We start from the raw sequence: 19,004 nt of genomic DNA, 5'->3' as shown, positions 1-19,004 counted from the left end.
GGGACTGCTTGGGACCGTTGTTCTGGTACTGAGTGAGCCAAAAATAATAATGATTTTCTTCGGGACCTTCTAGTCTTAGAGTTACCTCTATGGTGAAGCCATGTCTACCTATTGAACTGTCAAAACGGCTACCTATCGTGCAAAGTAAATAAACATTACGATGCTATGAAAGGTCCACGAAAGATATTGCAATAAAATATAAAATATAATCGAAGAAATGAGCATAAATACGCAGTGAGCGTTAAATTGCCATGGGATACGCTCGGTAATGATTAGTAATGAGAATTTCTACTATTTTTGTTAAGATAATTTGACAAAATCACTGATATCATGATTTACTACAGCCGCAATATTTGTTCTCTCGCTAAAAGTCATTTGAAGTTGTTGTAGAAGTTCTCTGTTGCCAAGTGAAAAGAATGGGAATCTTTCGAAAACCGTGATGCGAGTTCAACTGTTTTTCTCTTGGCGTGACTCATTATACACCGACTCTAACTTTCCCGTGCTATTCTTACGGGAAAAGTAAAGTAAACGCTTTTATTCATACGACCTACCCGCATAAGCGCGAACCATAAATTGACCTTACCGATAATGGTTATAAATTGTTTATAATCCCTGCTAAACTTACACTGAAATGGTTATGGAACTTTACATGAACGTTTAATGATAAAGTTTTAACCTTAAGTATTATAGTTTTTTGGAAGTGGACCTTACAAATAATGGGTTGTTAAGAACCATTACCATTCAAAATTCTTGTTTTCTCCATACATTTTCGGAAAGAAAACTATACTAAAACCTTTTAACTTATGGTTTGAGAACATTAATGGTAATGGTTATGGTAACCAGTAAGGTCCATGAATGGTTTTGTAACATCGATCAATATATCGAATTGGTTGCCTGTAAATTACTGATTACCAATTCACGATATATTTCACGTAAAGTTGAGCGATAATACAAAACCATTAATGGACCTTACTGACTACCATAACCATACACGGAACCAAATTTTGTTCATTTAAATCAAAAATATAAATGTTCATTCTATAAACATATGAATAATTCAAAATAAATTAAAAACACGTTTGCATCAAAAATATATATGTTTGAATTAAAGTCAAAAGCATGTTTATTTCAACAATATAGAATTTGGGTAAACGATTTTTAGCGTGCCCTGCCTTTTTTTCCTTCTTGTTTACATTCGGAAAAAAAAATGCCCCAATCAACTGAAAACGGCCCGCAACAAAACCGAAGTCATGGATTCGGAAACCCACCTAGGTAAGTGTCTTAACAAAGTTCCGGCTCGATAAAACCGGAGGAACCCCAGCGGTATCGACGTCACTCTGTCGTTTCTGATGCCGATCCTGTATCATCCTCCTCCACAACTGACGTCGAAAGAAAAACGAAAATCCGAAATAGATTTTGAATCTATTCCGGATCCTCCAGCCGGGGGGGACCTCATGCCGGCCTCTTTCTACGTTTGGTGTTCAAGGAGGGGGTCCTTGAACACCAAACGTAGAAAGAGGCCGGCATGAGGACCAGCGTTAGAAACGACAAAACGACGCTGATATCACAAAGTTTCACTGGTTTTACTGAACTGAAACTTCCGGACACTCACCCCGACGGGTCCCCGCATCTCGGACCAGGACCCAACATCCACAGCTTACCCTTAATCGCACCCGAAAAAGAGCAGGAGTTTAGATGCCTTGTCTGCGGATCGTTTTTTCATCTCTTTGCAATCAATTTTTTTGCTTTATCCTGCTAATATAATTTAAAATTAAGTATGTTTCTTTCAAACATAAGAAGCATGTTTAAAATAAACATATTTATTTTTGTTCACATACTTGTCAAACCAAACAAAAATATTCACGTTTATTTTCAACACGAATATTTTTAAAATAAACGTAACATTATTTTTGTTTTAAACATTAATATCACATGACTTCAAACATGGAATACGTTTGAAATAAACCTTGTTTATTTTTGTGGCCAGAACAAACTGAGTTTACGTTTAAATTTACCTGAAATATTTTTGTTTCAACGATAAATTTTTCTGCGTGTAACCATTAATGTTCTCAAACCATAAGTAAAAACGTTCTAATATAGTTCTCTTTCCGAAAATGTATGGAGAAAACAAGAATTTTGAATGGTAATGGTTCTTAACAACCCATTATTTGTAAGGTCCACTTCCAAAAAACTATAATACTTAAGGTTAAAACTTTATCATTAAACGTTCATGTAAAGTTCCATAACCATTTCAGTTGAAGTTTAGCAGGGATTATAAACAATTTATAACCATTATCGGTAAGGTCATGTGATGGTTCGCGTTTATGCGGGTAATGATATCAACTCAGCTGATCCGCCAACCGTCACCGTTTATTTTGACGTTTTATTTTGTTTTCATCAAACATTTTGACACAAGCGTGTCAATTCCAATACGCATTTTCAGCAATTTTTTGCTTGGGTGAATGAATATTGCCGATCAAGTGTTAGAAAACAATCGAAATTTTACAGATAATAAATCCAAAGTTGATAGTTGCTTCGGATTTATGATGATTTTAGATTAACAGGTAGTGATACATTTTGAATTAGAAAGGTACGTAGATTCGATTTGTGCTAAAATTAGATATTGACTTAATCCTAACCTATGTTGTTTTTTATCTGATAAATTTTATTTGGCTGAGGGTGTTGTCTGTTTTCATATCATACAATTTACGTGCTAAATTTTACTTCATGCGTATGAGTTTTAATAGTTTTATCAATTTAAATTGAGCGCAAAAGGTGAAAACATCGATATAATCTGGTCCTGTAAAACGAATCTATTTTCTCTTCAGATTACAACACAGTGGAACATCATCACAAAAATGTCGGCCGAATCAGCAGTCTACGAAGCACTGGTGTATGCCTGCAGTCAGAATGCTCAGATGTTGAAACCGGCCGAACAGAAACTGGCAGAATGGGAAGTGCAGCCTGGATTCCATTTAACTCTGGTAAAATTTTTCTCCGATCAATCAATTGACGCCAACGTCCGATGGATGGCTTCGCTCTATTTTAAGAATGGAGTCCTTAAATATTGGAGGAAAAATGCACCTAAGTAAATATAGATGTGAATATAGACGGTACGGGTTGAAGCTAATTCTGTGCATTAATTTGCAGTGCGATCCCGTTGGAGGAGAAAGCTGAAATTAAAAAGATGTTACTGATGAGATTTAACGAACCAGTGCAGCAAATTGCGGTTCAAATCGCGGTACTGATAGGGAACATAGCTCGCTTTGATTGTCCCCATGAATGGATGGAACTGGTGCCAACGCTAGTGGAGGTAGTCCAAAGCAACGATTTGCTGGTGCAACAGCGTGGCCTGCTGGTCCTGTTGCATGTCGTGAAAGTTCTCGCTTCCAAAAGATTCCAGCGCGACCGAATTCATTTTGAGGTACTCATCTTTTAAATATCAACTTATTTATGTAATTTTATCTAGTGTATTGTATTTATAGGATCTAACAAACAAGCTGTTCGAATTTATTCTCAACTTGTGGGATGCATTCACGCAGCTATTCTTCACCAGCATTCAGGAACATGCTTCTTTGGATTTATGTGCTACAAATTTGGAGAAAGCCATAATATCCTTGCGGATTTTAAAGAAACTGACAATTTACGGTATTGCTGCACCTCATCTGCATCCCAAATGCATGATGTTTATACGTGTCGTTTTTCAACGGCTAAAGGAATTACTAGACTGTCGACTACAGGTCAAGCAAATCGAAAAGCAGCAGCAGCTATCCGATAAACTATCCGAACAGGTCGAGAAGTTTATCATCAAACATATGAAGTTCCTGAATTTATTTTTCGATACACATCCCGCATCGTTTGTTGAGTTCATTCCAGCGGCCTTTGAGTTTTCGTTCAACTATGTCTTCCACGAAGGAACGAATCTCATCTTCGAGGACAATGTAATCACATTCCCGAACTTCGCCATACAGTGCTTAAACCTGATTAAAGGAATACTTTCCCATAATCTCATCCACGTGGATAGCGATAAAGGTAAGAATGAAGATGTTATTATTACTTTAAGATTGTTTTTCCATTGGGGTTTTTTTTTACAGAGCAAATTATCATCGCAGCAAAGAATGAATTCTTTACACCCGAACGACTGAGCTATATTTTTGAGAAGATTATTATGCACTATTTTTTACTTTCGTATGATGAATTTGAACTGTGGGACTGTGATCCGGAAAGTTATGTTTCGGACGAGGGTGGCGATTCTTGGAAATACAATTTAAGGGTAATCTGAACTGAGCCTTCATCATTGGAGCATACTTTTAACAATCCATTGGTTTCGTTTTTCAGTCTTGTACAGAAGCATTTTACATGATACTGTTCCAAAAGTATAGTCCTATGTTGATAGTAGAGCTTCAGAAGTTTATCTTGAAATCCCAATCGATAACGTTGACGGAAGCATCCGATATCAGCGATCTGCTGATAAAAGATTCAATCTACAATGCTACAGGACTGGCCGTGTTCAACCTGTTCGACGAGGTGAGTGATCCAAACTATTGTAATAAATTCCTTTACATAGTTTAACAACTAGACACTAATAAGCCTAACAAGATAAGCCTAGTAAAAGATTTAACCCTTTCTTTCCAATATATTTGCTTAATTTGGCTAAAATGTTTTAAAAAGTTCTACGAAGCCGAGTAACTTTGAAGTAAATTCGCAACTCATTAGAGTTATTAAATCTATTCTGGTGCAGTGTTTTTTTTCTGTCGGAAGTTGTTCTGATTCTTCCTGCAAGGTAAATATATATGCCATAGCCACTCGTAAGCTCCCCCAGTCACGGAAACATTTTTGTGATGATAGGAGTGAACCTTTATAGTACCGTAAAACGGGGTAACATTGATAGTTTTTTAAAGTATATTCTAAATATTTTTTACAGGAATTAATGTTTTTCAAATTTTATATTTTTAAAACAAGTACTGAGGATCCAAGAGTAAACTCGTTAGTAAACGGAAATTAAAGACCGAACTTCAGTATTTTGATTTGGGGTTACTTTGATAATGCTCGATGAATGTAGAAAAAAAGGGGTGAAACTCAAACAATTTAGTTCTTAAAATATGAAACTTTGAATGAGTATATAATCAGAAAACCTCATAAGCAATAAGAATACAACATTGAATTTGTTATGGCTCTATCAGAAATACATTTCATAAGTGATGGTTTGAGTGCTTTTTCAAACAGGCGAAAACACGAAAGTTGTTTTTTTAATATGTTTGTAAAATATCTTACACATACTGTATAAAAACTATATACGATATCAACGGAAATACCCTAAGCTACAATATGGAACCAATTTTTCTAATTTGGAAAAAGCGCAGCATTATCAAAGATACCCCGTCTTACGGTACTTATCAAACATCATACTTAACCAAAACATCCTCATTATTGAGTGAAAACCAACTTCCTTTCGTCCTGGTTGATTTCCTTATGATCTGGGCCACAAATATGTAAGACAATCGAAACGACTTTTTCATACAAGCCATCAGGCATGGAAAATCATTTGCATTCATTTCGTGCATTCATTTACATTCATTTGCCCCTAACTTTTTTATCAAGAGAATTTCGCAAAATAATGTATGGAGCTTTTGTAGGTTTTGTTTTTACAAATGTATTTTACATTCACTTAAAAACAGTAAAAAGTTCTGCCCGCTCTAATTCGTGATGCATAATACAGATTTGAGTTATGGGCAAAAGTTGTAGCTAATAACAAAACCTTCTAAAGCTCTATACATCATTGCAAGCCATATAGAATTCGGTTCGTTCAACAAAATTTGAAGTTAGATGATAATTAAAATGTAAACTAGTCGAGCATTTTCAATGAGCACGCTGGGCAGAACCGCCACCATGTCGAAACTCTTTTACACTAAGGCTGTGAACCATTTGGAAGATTGCCGTAAAAGCTCAACGCAGATGTCGCCACTGCATGATGATGATAATGTTGACAGACTGCATATAAAATTCGTGAAAATTAGCGTTAAATCATAATTTTCATCAAGCCTGTGTAAAATCCTTCCAATATAACATTCGAATTGAAGAAGAAAACGTTTTTACGATCAGACTGATATGCATCTTTGACTTTTCCAGTTGAACTTTCATTAGATACATTCATTTCATTTCGCGGCTCCATCAATGCTGCATTGTGAATATGATGTAAACAGAAGTAAATTGCTCAATTACTCAAAACAATGATGATTTGTCATCTTGTTATCACTTTGAAGACCATCTAGCACCATTTTATAGTATGGTGCGTGTTGAGTAAAGCAAGTTCTGTTGCGTTTTCCGTCGAAAATTGTGAGTATCAATATGTTTGCTTAGAAAAGGCCAAAAAGAACATTTATTTAATATTGGCCAATTATCCATTACCACCAGCATGATACAATCTTTCATAAGTAAATTAACTTAATTTCCACTTTCATCTTAGTGGAAATCGCACATATTCACCATTTTCCGAAAAATCCAGCTGCGCAGGAGGTAACCTCTCGCTGTGGGTGCAAACTTGTTATGAATTATGTTCCATGAAAACCTCTCCGATCCATACCGAAATAAAAACAATTAGTTTTCAAATACGTTTTCTTACACGATTCAAGCAAAAGTTTCCACGCGAAATTATTAGTTTTTCTTTATGGACCGATTTGCCCCAAAAATCGTCTGTTTTACTTGGAAAATTTGGAAACTATCCTCCTTCTAGTAGTTCTCACTTCGAAATGTAGGAGGCGAAAGCTTGGAAAAGTTTCACTGCAAGACGCCAATTTGCCGAGTTAAATTTAACTCGTGGTTAAAAGTGGCATTTCGAAAGTTATTTTCTATGTCCGAAAATCCCTGTGCTGTCGATCGACCGGTTTTCGAGAAGAACTTAGCCAAGGTTGTCAAAATTTAACTTCTTGTCTGTCAGAAGTAACCACGCTCGAATAGCAGGGTTAATCGATAACTTTCCATCTGTCAAATTTTAATCAAAAGTTAAAATAATCCACCAAATGGTTCAGAGCCCAAATTATTTTTTACACGGTTTTTTTATGCGTTAGTTTTCACACGGTTTTTGCAAAATACAGGGTTGTTAAGCGAGCGCGGAATTTTCTTATCAAGAAACTGTAACCATTGTTATGATTGAATTTTTCAACTATCAATTTACTTTTTATTGAAGTGCAGGGAGGTAGGGGTGGCGAAAACGGCCTACGCCAAGGGCGACATGTCAGAGGGGCGAAGTCGACGAGTTTTTACTAAGTCACTTTTCTAAGAACTGCACTCCAGAGCCAGAGGGGCAGGCGAATTTCCGCTCTTATTTATCAATAAAATCGTTTTTCAGAATTAAGAATAAATATCATATCATATCAAAACACGTCCGGGATTTTTCCCAGAAGGAATTAATATGGAAGAGGCCTTTGAATAAAAATATGATTTGAAATAATAGAAATACTAAGTTTTCGGACTTTCGGAATTTGAACGATTCAATATTAAAAAAATAATCAAGATTTTGGCCCTGGAAAATTGTCTTCTGAAATTGCCGCGACTCCAAGAATTTGAGACATTACATCCTTCAGAGTGTGATCTCTGATCTTATTTTTTTAGCTTCGAGGCTCCCGTAGGTTCCGAAAGCTTAGTGAACCCGAACTAACCCTAGAGCTCCGAAATTTAAATAGCCAAGGTCCACAATACAAAATTCTATACCGTGCTAAGAAAACATTTAAACTCCTCGGACTTGGGAATGTTAAGCTGATGTTCACCGAAATAGGTTCCGGCCATATCTCTCGAAGCACTTGACCGATTAAAAAAAATTAACAGCATCATATGGCACTACTCCTCATGGGGTGCCCGGATCATGTACACTGCGGTCCATGGAACTCATTTTGACTGCCATTGATTTTGTTTTCGATTTCTCATGTGATTTTATGTGTAGCAAAATAGGTTTGGCTTGTTACAGGTGTTGATTCTATTCTTTAGGTCCGTATTCAGCAGAACATGCTTCGAAGATATCTCCGGACCCGAATGACCGATTCCAAAAATATTCTATGTGACTGCAAAAACTTTCATTTGACGCTTGTTGTGTTCAATTTGGTGCTGTAGTTGCTGGGATTACGATATCGGTAATTTTTGCCATATTGGTTACTCCCCCAGGGGTGCCTGGAACATGTTCAGATGCGGCCAATGTGGTCCTGTGCATTGATTTTGTATTTGAATTCGGTACAGTGGTTACTGAGACTATGATTTTACATTTTTTTTATATTACTTTGGTCACTTAGGTCGGAAGATCTCCAGATGTGGCCAATACCTGGGCACTTGTTTTGACTTTCATGGATTTTATTTTCGAATGCTCATGTGAGTTGAGGTTACGAATGATGGGTTTGGCACGTTTCAGGTTGGTTCTAGTCTTAAGGCTCGTATTCAGCGGCACACGTTTTGACCATATCTGCGGAACCAGTTGTTGGTGCAGTGATACGGGGCCTCAGATAGCCTAGCCGGTATAGGCACGGTATCACCTAACCGGAGGCGGTGGGTTCTATTCCCGGTCGGTTCGATGACATCTTTCTGGTTGGACGGGTTGGACATTTTCTCGACTTTCGTGGGCAGAGTATTATTATGCTTGTTACACAATATACCTACACAAAATATAAACATCAATGCAAACCCCTCTCAATATGTAAATACTGTAAATACAATAGAAGTCAATTACAAACGAATTGAAGCAGTCCCCTCTATAAAGGGACATTGTCGTTTGTAGTAATAATCAGATTAGTGCGAATACGATATTCTTCAAGCGCCTTTTTACGAAGAGACTTAGTCTTATTTCGTAGATCATCTCAGTCGGACCTAAGTGAAAAGTGACCTACACATGAAGAATGGATCATTTTAGATGGCTGAGTTTTGAACCCGCCACAGCTTGCATTTGGCGCTACTGTATACGGACGATCCATGTAAAATACTGTGGTAGCCACAGTACGGTGCTGTCAAAACCTCAGCATCTTCAATGATCCATTGTGGTGCTTCCTGGACTCAAAAGGGCTTATGGTGACCCAAACCCCCGGTCAGTAATTCGGTTCGTGTAAACTGGACTGCTGATTTCAGCGAAGTAAATCCTTCGGTGGCCGGGAAAGTTCTTGCTCGAACAGCTAAAGCTCTCAATTAATAACTGTGGAAGTGCTTCAAGAATTTTAAGTTGAGAGCAGTATGAGCGTCAAAGTCAGGAAGAAGTGGTGCAGTGGTTACTGAGATTACGATCTCAGAAATTTTAGTCACACATACAAACAGGAATTTTTCGATCTCGTCGAGCTGATTCGATTGGTATATATGTCAAAAGTCGGTTTTCTAATCGATATATATATATATATATATATATATTTATATATATATATATATATATTTATATATATATATATATATATATATATTAAGGTGTCCCAGAATGTCTAAGCACGACTTTGGAACACCCCTGCTTATTTCAGATGACGTTTAAACAGCTGATTATCACGCTGAATAATTGTTTCAGCATGAACAGTAGGAATATTCACTTGTTTGTCCTCATGGACCTTATTTCTAAGTGGACAATATTCGTTCCGATACGGAAAATATAAGCTGATGAGTATTGTCCACTTATAAAAGAAATCCATCGGGACTAACAAGTGGATATGCCCATTTTTACTCCGTAGAAGATTTTGGATAAAATCCAAGGACAGGATCTGGACTGGACTATCTGTCAGCTTTGTATTATCCTGTTAATTCGACGGAAAGTCGCCATTTTGTCTGCTCAGAGGCTCAAGCAGGTGCACACGATCCGGCGTAGTAAACCTAGGTTTCCAACTTCTGGGCCAGCCGCCCGTTAAGGAGGTTTTCAAGCTCGAAGCGTAGGAGCATTCCCCAATTAATTATATGATTTGAGTAGTAGCTATACTGAAGATCCGAGAGATGTCGCCCTCTTCAGTGGTACCATAGTAATGTACTCGTGCAATTTTTGTGCATCAAGACGATAATGAATAAAAACTGAAAATTTTCATGCATTTCCAAATGGTTTCCAACCATTCCCATACATTCGAAGTGACTGGCCCTCTGGATTTTTTTTTTTTTTTTTTTTTTTTTTTTTTTTTTTTTTTTTTTTTTTTTTTTATAGTAAGGTTTAGGAAAGCCTGGCCTGTAGTGAAGGTGGCACGGTGTGGTATCCACTAGTTGCCTAGTGCAGCTCCACTAAAACCCATTTCTTACTCTCTCCTCTGCCTGGATCCCCCCGGGACCACTGTGAAGCGACTACTTCGGGGGGTGGCTGTGCTCATGCACTTGTCGTACTCTCAGCGCTAGCTGGCGTTGCTAGATCGCTGCTCTTCTCTCCATTTACGCTGCAGCTTTGACATAATCTGTGTGACTGCCCTGCTGACGGCATTCCAAGAGTCCTCCTCTCGACACATTTCATCAACGACATTCTCCACGTTAAGGACGGGCATCTCCGTTCGCACTGCCTCGAACCTTGGACAGTCAAAGACCACATGCTCCGGCGTTTCATCGACGTTGCCACACTCCGGACAGAGGGGTGACGCTGCGTGTCCGAACCGATGCAGGTATTTCCTGAAGCAGCCGTGGCCAGACAGGAACTGCGTTAGGTGGAAATTGACTTCTCCGTGTTTTCTGTTCACCCAGGTCGAAAGAATCGGTATTAGTCTATGTGTCCATCTACCGTTCTCCGTCGTGTTCCACTCCTGTTGCCACTTAGCCAATGACTCCACTCTCACAACTTTCCGTACTCTTCCGGCTTCTCTCTGCCTGTAGCACTCACTGTCCTCCGCCAGGGTGATGCCGATAGGGATCATACCGGCGATAACGCATACTGCTTCCGACGAGATGGTTCTGTACGCACTCACGACTCGCATGGCCATGAGCCGGAACGTACTGCTCAGTTTCCTTTGGTTCTGCTTCGTTTCCAGCGCTGGAACCCAGGCTGGACCTCCATATCTCAGTATCGATGATGACACGCTGGCCAGAAGACGCCTCTTGCTACTGCTGGGACCAGCGTTGTTCGGCATGATTCTAGCTATCGCGTTGATGGCCTTCGAAGCCTTCTCACAGGCATATTCGACGTGGCTGTTGAAGTTTAGCCGGTCATCGATCATCACTCCCAGGTATTTTAACACACGCTTCGAGGCTATGGTGTGCTCCCCGACGGTGATTTCCGCCCGCTGTACCGCTTTACAGTTACTGACCAATAACACTTCCGTTTTGTGGTGGGCTATTTGCAGCTTCGCTCCTTTCATCCAGTTACCAATCATGTCGATTGCCTCGGTTGACAACACTTCCACCTCTTCCAGCGTCTCGCCTGTTACCGTCAAGACGACGTCGTCCGCAAAGCCAACGATCTCAACTCCTTTGGGCAGTTTCAGCGTTAGCACGCCGTTGTACATCCCGTTCCAGAGCGTTGGACCAAGGATGGAGCCTTGTGGAACTCCCGCTGTGATCCTAATCGATCTCTGTCCCATGTCTGTCTCGTAGACCAGAACCCGGTTCTGGAAATAACTCCTCAGGATCCTGCACAGGTAGTCAGGGACCCTCATTCTATGCAGTGCTTCGGCGATGGCCTCCCAGCTGGCGCTGTTGAACGCATTCTTGACGTCGATCGTTATGACGGCGCAATATCGATCTCCTCTCCGCTTCTGTTTGGACGCCTTTTCAGCTCTCTCGACCACTGTCCGAATTGCATCCACCGTCGATCTCCCTTTCCGGAATCCGAACTGCCTCTCCGACAATCCGTGCTCACTCTCCGTGTATTTCGTCAGTCTGTTTAGGATGATCCTCTCCAAGAGTTTTCCGAGTGTATCCAGCAGGCATATAGGCCTGTATGATGCTGGATCCCCCGGCGGTTTTCCTGGTTTCGGCAGCAACACTAGCTTCTGTATCTTCCACCTGTCAGGGAAGTGACCCTCGTTCAGGCATTTCTGCAGCACCATCCTGAACATGTCCGGGGATGACTGGATCGCCGCTTTCAACGCTACGTTGGGGATTCCATCCGGACCGGGAGCTTTCTTCACCTTCAATCCTTTCGCCACTACTACGAGCTCCTCGTTGGTGATTTCGACGTTATCTCCCTCTCTTTCTCCGTACGGTGTAGGTGGCCAGGTTGTTGGGTCGTGCTTCGGGAAAAGTCCTTCCACGATGACTTTCAGCTTCTCTGGGCACATTTCAGCGGGCATCGTTGGACCTCTGATCTTCGCCATCACGACTCGGTATGCGTCGCCCCAGGGGTTGGCATCAGCGTCTTGACACAGCTCCTTAAAACAGTTCGACTTGCTCTGCTTAATCACTCGTTTAAAAGCGGCCCTGGCCGCTCGAAACACTTCTCTTCGTTCCTCTCTGTCTGCTTCCGTTCTTGCTCTCTGAACACGTCTTCTGGCTCTGAGACAACTAGCGCGGAGAGTACTAAGTGCCTCGTTCCACCAGTAGACTGGACGCCGTCTGTTATTTGGCTCCAGTTTCCTCGGCATGGTCGTGTCACATGCTCTCACTAACGTTTCTGTCAGCTCGTCCGCATTATCGCCTGATGGTCGCTATGGGTATATCCTTCGCACACTCTCCAATCCATGTTTGCCATCAGCGACGGACTGCAGAAAGTAACGTCGATAATGGATTCTCGGCCATCTCTGCGAAAAGTGCTGCTGGTGCCTTTATTGGCCAGCATAACTTCCAGTTTTGCCAGAGCTTCCAGCAGACTGTGCCCTCTTGCATTGGAACACCTGCTTCCCCACTCCACTGCCCAAGCATTGAAGTCTCCTCCGATGACTACCGGTCGTCGTCCGACCAGCTCTTCGGTAAGTCCATCAAGCATCTCGTAGAACTTCTCAATCGTCCATCTGGGGGGTGCGTAACAACTACACATGAAGATTCCGTTGATTTTGGCGATGACGAAGCCTTCGTATGAGCTCGCAACCACTTCTTGAATGGGGTATCTGCCCATAACTTGTATAGCTGCCATCCCAGCTCTATCCGCAACCCAGTTACCGTTATCGGGAGGGACTCGATACGGTTCCGCAATGATTGCAACGTCGCACTTTGTTTCTGTTGTCGACTGCCACAACAGTTGCTGAGCAATGTCGCAATGATTGAGGTTTATTTGGGTTACCTCCATTACTGTTGGCCTGCCATCGCCTTTTTGTATGCTAGGCATTTGAAGCCTCCCGTCGTATGATCGTTACCGTCCTCTTTTTTGCAGAGCATACACCTCGGATGCTTCGTGCAGCCTCTTGCAATATGGCCTTTCTCTCCGCATTTCCTGCACAGATCAGATCTGTCAGGGCCATTGCAGTTCCTCGCCTGGTGACCGAATCCCATGCACTTGAAGCATCGCTCCAATTGCTTGGTAACCCGAGGAGTGGCTTTCAGCGAGCACAATGACCAGCCAACCTTGACCTTGCCCGTCTCCAACAGCTTATTCGCTGCAGCTGTCGAAAGCCGTATAACCGCCGTTTGCATGCCGCCGTACGCCTTCCTCATGCGGATTGACATCGGGACATCTCCCAGATCGCAGTGCACTCTCAACGCACTTCTTAGCTCCTCTTCTGTGGTGATCTCGTCCAGGTCCCTGCACTCGACCACTGTCTCCTGGGATAGAGCTCTTACGCTCGCCCCTTCGCCAAGAGACTTTTCAACGAGCTCCTTGTAGGCTGAGCTCTTGATAGCAGGATCCTTCTTCAGCTCAAAGAGGATCTCGCCTTTCTGGGTTCGCCTGGTTTTCACCACGTTCTCTCCTAGTTGCTTCAACTCCGGATCCTCTCGTACCTTCCGGAGGAGTGCTGCATACGACGTTTTGTCCTTAGCTTCGACGATCAGAGCATCGCCCTTACTTCGCTCCCGACGAGTCCTGGGTATCACCTTCTTCTGTTCAGCTTTCTTCTTCACGTCTTTTTCCTTCCGTTTTTTCCACTTCTCCTTTGGCTTCTCGACGGTACGCCAGCCTTCCTCCTTGTTGTCTTCTTTGTCGTTCTTGACTTTTTTCAACTCCTCTTCCTCTCCTGGAGTTTCCCTTTTCCTCTTCTCCGAGCGTGGATTTCGAGGTCCCTTTGGCGTCTCCTGTATTTCAGCTGCTGCTTTCTCCTTGGCCTCGATCAGTGCCCTTTCGGCAGTTACGGACCTCGTCCTCAGCGCATCCTGTTCACGTTCGGCAGCAATAATGGCGGATTTGATGCCCGTCACCATTTCCTTTATTGCCTTGTGGACGTTGCTCTTATCCTTGATGAAGTCATGGAGTTCATTGATCCTCCTCCTGACCTCCATCAATTTGGTCTTCCCAAGCTGCAATCCTTCTTGGGGTGTGCTACTGCTGGATTTCGGTGTGAACACCTGGCTTAGCATAAGACCTAGCTCTCCTTGGTGTCCTTGCTGCTCACCTTGGGGCTTACTGCTGCTGTTGGAACTCGCTGTTGCCTCCAGGTTCAACACTGGTGATCTCTGCATCTCTGGCCCTCTGGATGTGTGTGTGTGTGTGTGTGTGTGTGTGTGTGTGTGTGTGTGTGTGTGTGTGTGTGTGTGTGTGTGTGTGTGTGTGTGTGTGTGTGTGTGTGTGTGTGTGTGTGTGTGTGTGTGTGTGTGTGTGTGTGTGTGTGTTTTTTTTTTTTTTTTTTTTTTTTTTTTTTTTTTTTTTTTTTTGGCAAGGAGGAAACCTTCAAAAAGGCCATCGTGCCACCGCTTGACGACTGGGCGCACAGTCGCGGTGACACGGTGTGTGGGATTCTTACCGCACTAAAACCTCCTTAGACGCCTTGCCCTTTTCCCCCGGAACCACTTGTCGTATTACTTCGGAGGGGGCCGTGCATTACGCACCTCACTTTACCTCAGCTAATTGGCGCTTCCAGTTCGCTGATCGTCTCTCCAATTTGTGAGCCATTTATCTCCCAGCGTCACGTTCTACTCGGTTATCCCTGGTGGTGGATACAGCCTACTCTGACGGAGAGTTCTCCCGGCTTCGGCTTTCAGTTCGCACTTGTGTGAGCACATTACTACTTTCTAGTTGGTCTTCCTGCCATTTTCGCTGCAGCGCTGACATGATCTGCGTTACTGCTCTGCTGACGGCGTTAAAGGTGCCCTCCTCTCGACACATTTCTTCGACGACATTCTCCGTGCTAAGGGCGAGCATATCCTCTCGCACATCATCAAATCTAGGACATTCGAAAACCACGTGCTCTGGTGATTCTTCCACATTCCCACACTCCGGACAGAAGGGTGACGTTGTGTGTCCGAACCGATGCAGGTACTTCCTGAAGCAGCCATGACCAGACAGGAACTGCGTCAAGTGGAAGTTGGCTTCTCCATGCTTCCTGTTCACCCAGGTCGAAAGAGTCGGTATTAGCCTGTGTGTCCATCTACCGTTCTCTGCTGCATCCCACTCCTGCTGCCACTTAGCCATCGACTCCGTTCTCACAATTTTTCGTACTCCTCTGGTTTCTCTCGTCATATAGCACTCGTAGTCCTCCGCCAAGGTGATGCCGATTGGGATCATACCGGCGATAACGCATACTGCCTCCATCGAAATGGTTCTGTACGCACTCACGACTCGCATGGCCATGAGCCGGAACGTACTGCTCAATTTCCTTTGGTTCTGCTTCGTTTTCAGCGCTTCAATCCAGGCTGGACCTCCGTACCTTAGTATTGATGAGGAAACACTAGCCAGAAGACGTCTCTTGCTGCTGCTTGGACCAGAATTGTTCGGCATGATTCTGGCTATTGCGTTGATGACCTTCGTCGCCTTCTCGCAAGCATATTCGATGTGGCTATTAAAGTTTAGCCGGTCGTCGATCATCACTCCCAGATACTTAAGCATGCGCTTCGAAGCAATGGTGTGCTCTCCAACGGTAATTTCTGCCCGCTGCACTGCTTTGCAGTTACTGACCAACATCACTTCTGTTTTGTGGTGGGCTATCTGCAGCTTCGCTCCTTGCATCCAGTTACCAATCGTATCTATCGCCTCAGCCGCCAACATTTCCACTTCTTCCAGCGTCTCACCGGTTACCGTCAAGATGACATCGTCCGCAAAGCCAACGATCTCAACTCCTTTGGGCAGCTTGAGCGTCAGCACGCCATTGTACATTCCGTTCCACAGCGTGGGACCTAGAATGGAGCCTTGGGGAACCCCCGCCGTGATTCTAAGCGATTTCTGCCCCGTGTCTGTCACGTAGACAAGGACCCGGTTCTGGAAATAACTACTTAGAATCCTGCAGAGGTAGCCTGGAACCCTCATTCTATGGAGCGCCTTGGCGATGGCCTCCCAGCTGGCGCTATTGAATGCATTCTTGACATCGATCGTAATCACGGCGCAGTATCGATTTCCTCTCCGCTTCTGTTTGGAAGCTTTCTCGGCTCTGTCAATCACTGTCCGAATTGCATCCACCGTCGATCTCCCTTTCCGGAATCCAAACTGTCTCTCCGACAATCCGTGTTCACTCTCCGTGCATTTCGTCAGCCTGTTGAGGATGATCCTCTCTAAGAGCTTTCCTACAGTATCCAGCAAGCATATTGGCCTATACGATGCAGGATCCCCCGGCGGTTTTCCGGGCTTCGGCAACAGCACAAGCTTTTGTACCTTCCACCTATCAGGGAACTGACCATCGTCCAGACATTTCTGCAGCACCATCCTGAACATGTCCGGGAACGTCTGGATCGCCGCCTTCAACGCCACGTTGGGAATTCCATCCGGGCCGGGAGCTTTATTCGCTTTCAACCCTTTCGCTGCTGCTATGAGTTCCTCGTTGGAGACTTGTTCAACGTTGTCTTCATCTACCTCGCCATATGGTGTAGGTGGCCAGTTCGTTGGGTCATGCTGTGGGAAAAGTCCCTCCACGATGACTTTCAGCTTGTTGTGACACATTTCAACCGGCATCGTTGGGCCTCTGATCTTCGCCATCGCAACTCGGTATGCGTTGCCCCAGGGGTTGGCATCGGCATCGCGGCACAACTCCTTGAAACTATTTGACTTGCTCAGCTTTATCTTTCGTTTCAGTGCAGCCCTGGCCTCTCGGAACACCACCCTGCGCTCCTCTCTGTCTGCTTCTGTTCTTGCTCTCTGAGCACGCCTTCTGGCTAGAAGACAAGTAGCACGGAGGGTGCTAATTTCCTCGTTCCACCAGTAGGCTGGACGCCGCCTGTTCGTTGGCTCCAGTTTTCTCGGCATAGTTGTGTCACATGCCCTTGCTAATAATTCGGTCAACTCATTCGCGCTTAGGCCCGGGACGCTGTTGTCTACCCTTAGAGCTTCGATGAAGAGATCCTTATTGAATGCCTTCGTCTTCCACTTCCGCTCGCTTACTTTCGTCCTCCGCATTTCCACCGGTGTTCGTTCGCCGATACTGTACCGGATCGCCTGATGGTCACTATGGGTGTACTCCTCGCACACCGTCCAGTTCATATTTGCCATTAGCGACGAACTGCAGAAAGTAACGTCGATAATGGATTCCCTACCATCTTTGCGGAAGGTGCTGATGGTTCCTTCGTTGGCCAGACTGACGTTCAACTTTGCCAGAGCTTCCAGCAGGCTATACCCTCTTGCGTTGGTACATCTGCTCCCCCAATCCACTGCCCAAGCATTGAAGTCTCCTGCGATGACGACTGGTCTCCGTCCAATGAGCTCTTCGGTGAGCCCATCTAGCATCTGGTGGAACTGCTCAATTGTCCATCTCGGGGGTGCGTAGCAACTACATACAAAGATTCCATTGATTTTGGCGATCACGAAACCTTCATATGAGCTTGCCACCACTTGTTGTATGGGATACCTGCCCATGACTTGTATGGCCGCCATTCCTGCTCTATCCGCCACCCAGTTACCATTATCGAGAGGGACTCGGTATGGCTCTGCAATGATTGCAACGTCGCACTTTGTTTCCGTTGTTGACTGCCACAACAGTTGCTGTGCTGTGTTACAATGATTGAGATTTATTTGGGTTACCTTCATTATTGCTGGCCCACCATCGCCTTCTTGAACTCAGGGCACCTGAAACTTCCCGTCACATGGCCATTTCCGTCCTCCTTTTTGCAGAGCATGCACCTCGGTTGCTTTGTACAGTCTTTTGCAACGTGCCCCTTCTCTCCGCATTTCCTGCACAGATCAGATCTGTCAGGGCCTTTGCAGTGTCTCGCCTGGTGACCGAAGCCCATGCATTTGTAGCATCTCTCCATTTTCTTAGATACCCGAGGAATAGCTTTCAACGGGCACACTGACCACCCAACCTTGATTCGGCCAGTCTTCAGCAGCTCGTTAGCTGCGTCCGAAGAAAGTCGTATCGACGCCATCTGCGTGCCACCATACGCCTTCCTCAACCGAATTGCCATCGGTACGTCTCCCAGGTTGCATTGCACCTTTAGCGCACTTTTCAACTCGTCTTCTGTTGTGATCTCGTCCAGATCCCTGCACTCGACCACTGACTCCTGGGATAAGGCTCTTACGTTCGCCGTCTCGCCAAGAGATTTTTCGACGAGCTCCTTAAAAGCTGAGCTCTTAACCGTAGGGTCCCTTTTCAGCTCGAATAGCATCTCGCCTTTCTGGGTTCGCCTGGTTTTCACCACATTCTCGCCTAAGTGTTTCAACTCCGGATCATCTCTCACTTTCCGGAGGAGTGCTGCGTAGGACGTTTTGTCCTTCGCCTCAACAACCAGAGCGTCACCCTTGCTTCTCTCCCTACGAGGCCTAGGATTCTCCTTATTCTTCCTGTCTTCCTTCTTCTTCTCTTCCTTCTTCCTCGCTTCTTCTTCCTTCCTCCTCGCTTCCTCTTCCTTCTTCCTCACTTCATCTTCCTTCTGTTTTTTCTTCCTCTCCTTCTGGTTCTCGACTTTACGCCACGCACCATTTTCTCCCATCTCCTTGATGCCTTCCTCGTCGTCCCTGCGTTTTTTGGGCTCCTCCTCATCTCCTGGCGTGTCCCTATCTCTCTTTTCAGGACGTGGATTTGTGGGTCCCTTCGGAGTCTCATGTGCTTGAGCCAGTCTTATGCTCTCCTTGGCCTCCA

At 44.0% G+C, this 19,004-nt stretch overlaps 1 protein-coding gene across 1 annotated transcript; it reads left to right on the top strand.

The window, feature by feature from the left end:
• Positions 1 to 2,435: 2,435 nt before the first annotated feature.
• LOC135713827 (importin-11-like) lies at positions 2,436 to 4,587 on the top strand. The gene is made up of 6 exons (XM_065237062.1): positions 2,436 to 2,590; positions 2,829 to 3,088; positions 3,151 to 3,424; positions 3,486 to 4,032; positions 4,095 to 4,273; positions 4,339 to 4,587. Exons 2-6 carry the CDS (start codon positions 2,859 to 2,861, stop codon positions 4,570 to 4,572), a joined length of 1,464 nt encoding a protein of 487 aa, XP_065093134.1. The 5' UTR covers positions 2,436 to 2,590; positions 2,829 to 2,858; the 3' UTR covers positions 4,573 to 4,587.
• Positions 4,588 to 19,004: the final 14,417 nt, after the last annotated feature.

The sequence above is a fragment of the Ochlerotatus camptorhynchus genome, unplaced genomic scaffold, assembly GCF_037179485.1.
Source record: "Ochlerotatus camptorhynchus isolate MF236.1 unplaced genomic scaffold, CSIRO-AGI_Acam_v1.1 ptg000586l, whole genome shotgun sequence".
NCBI classification, from domain to species: domain Eukaryota; kingdom Metazoa; phylum Arthropoda; class Insecta; order Diptera; family Culicidae; genus Ochlerotatus; species Ochlerotatus camptorhynchus.
The sequence above is the reverse complement of the archived record's forward strand: the minus strand, read 5'-3'. Positions and strand labels throughout refer to the sequence as shown.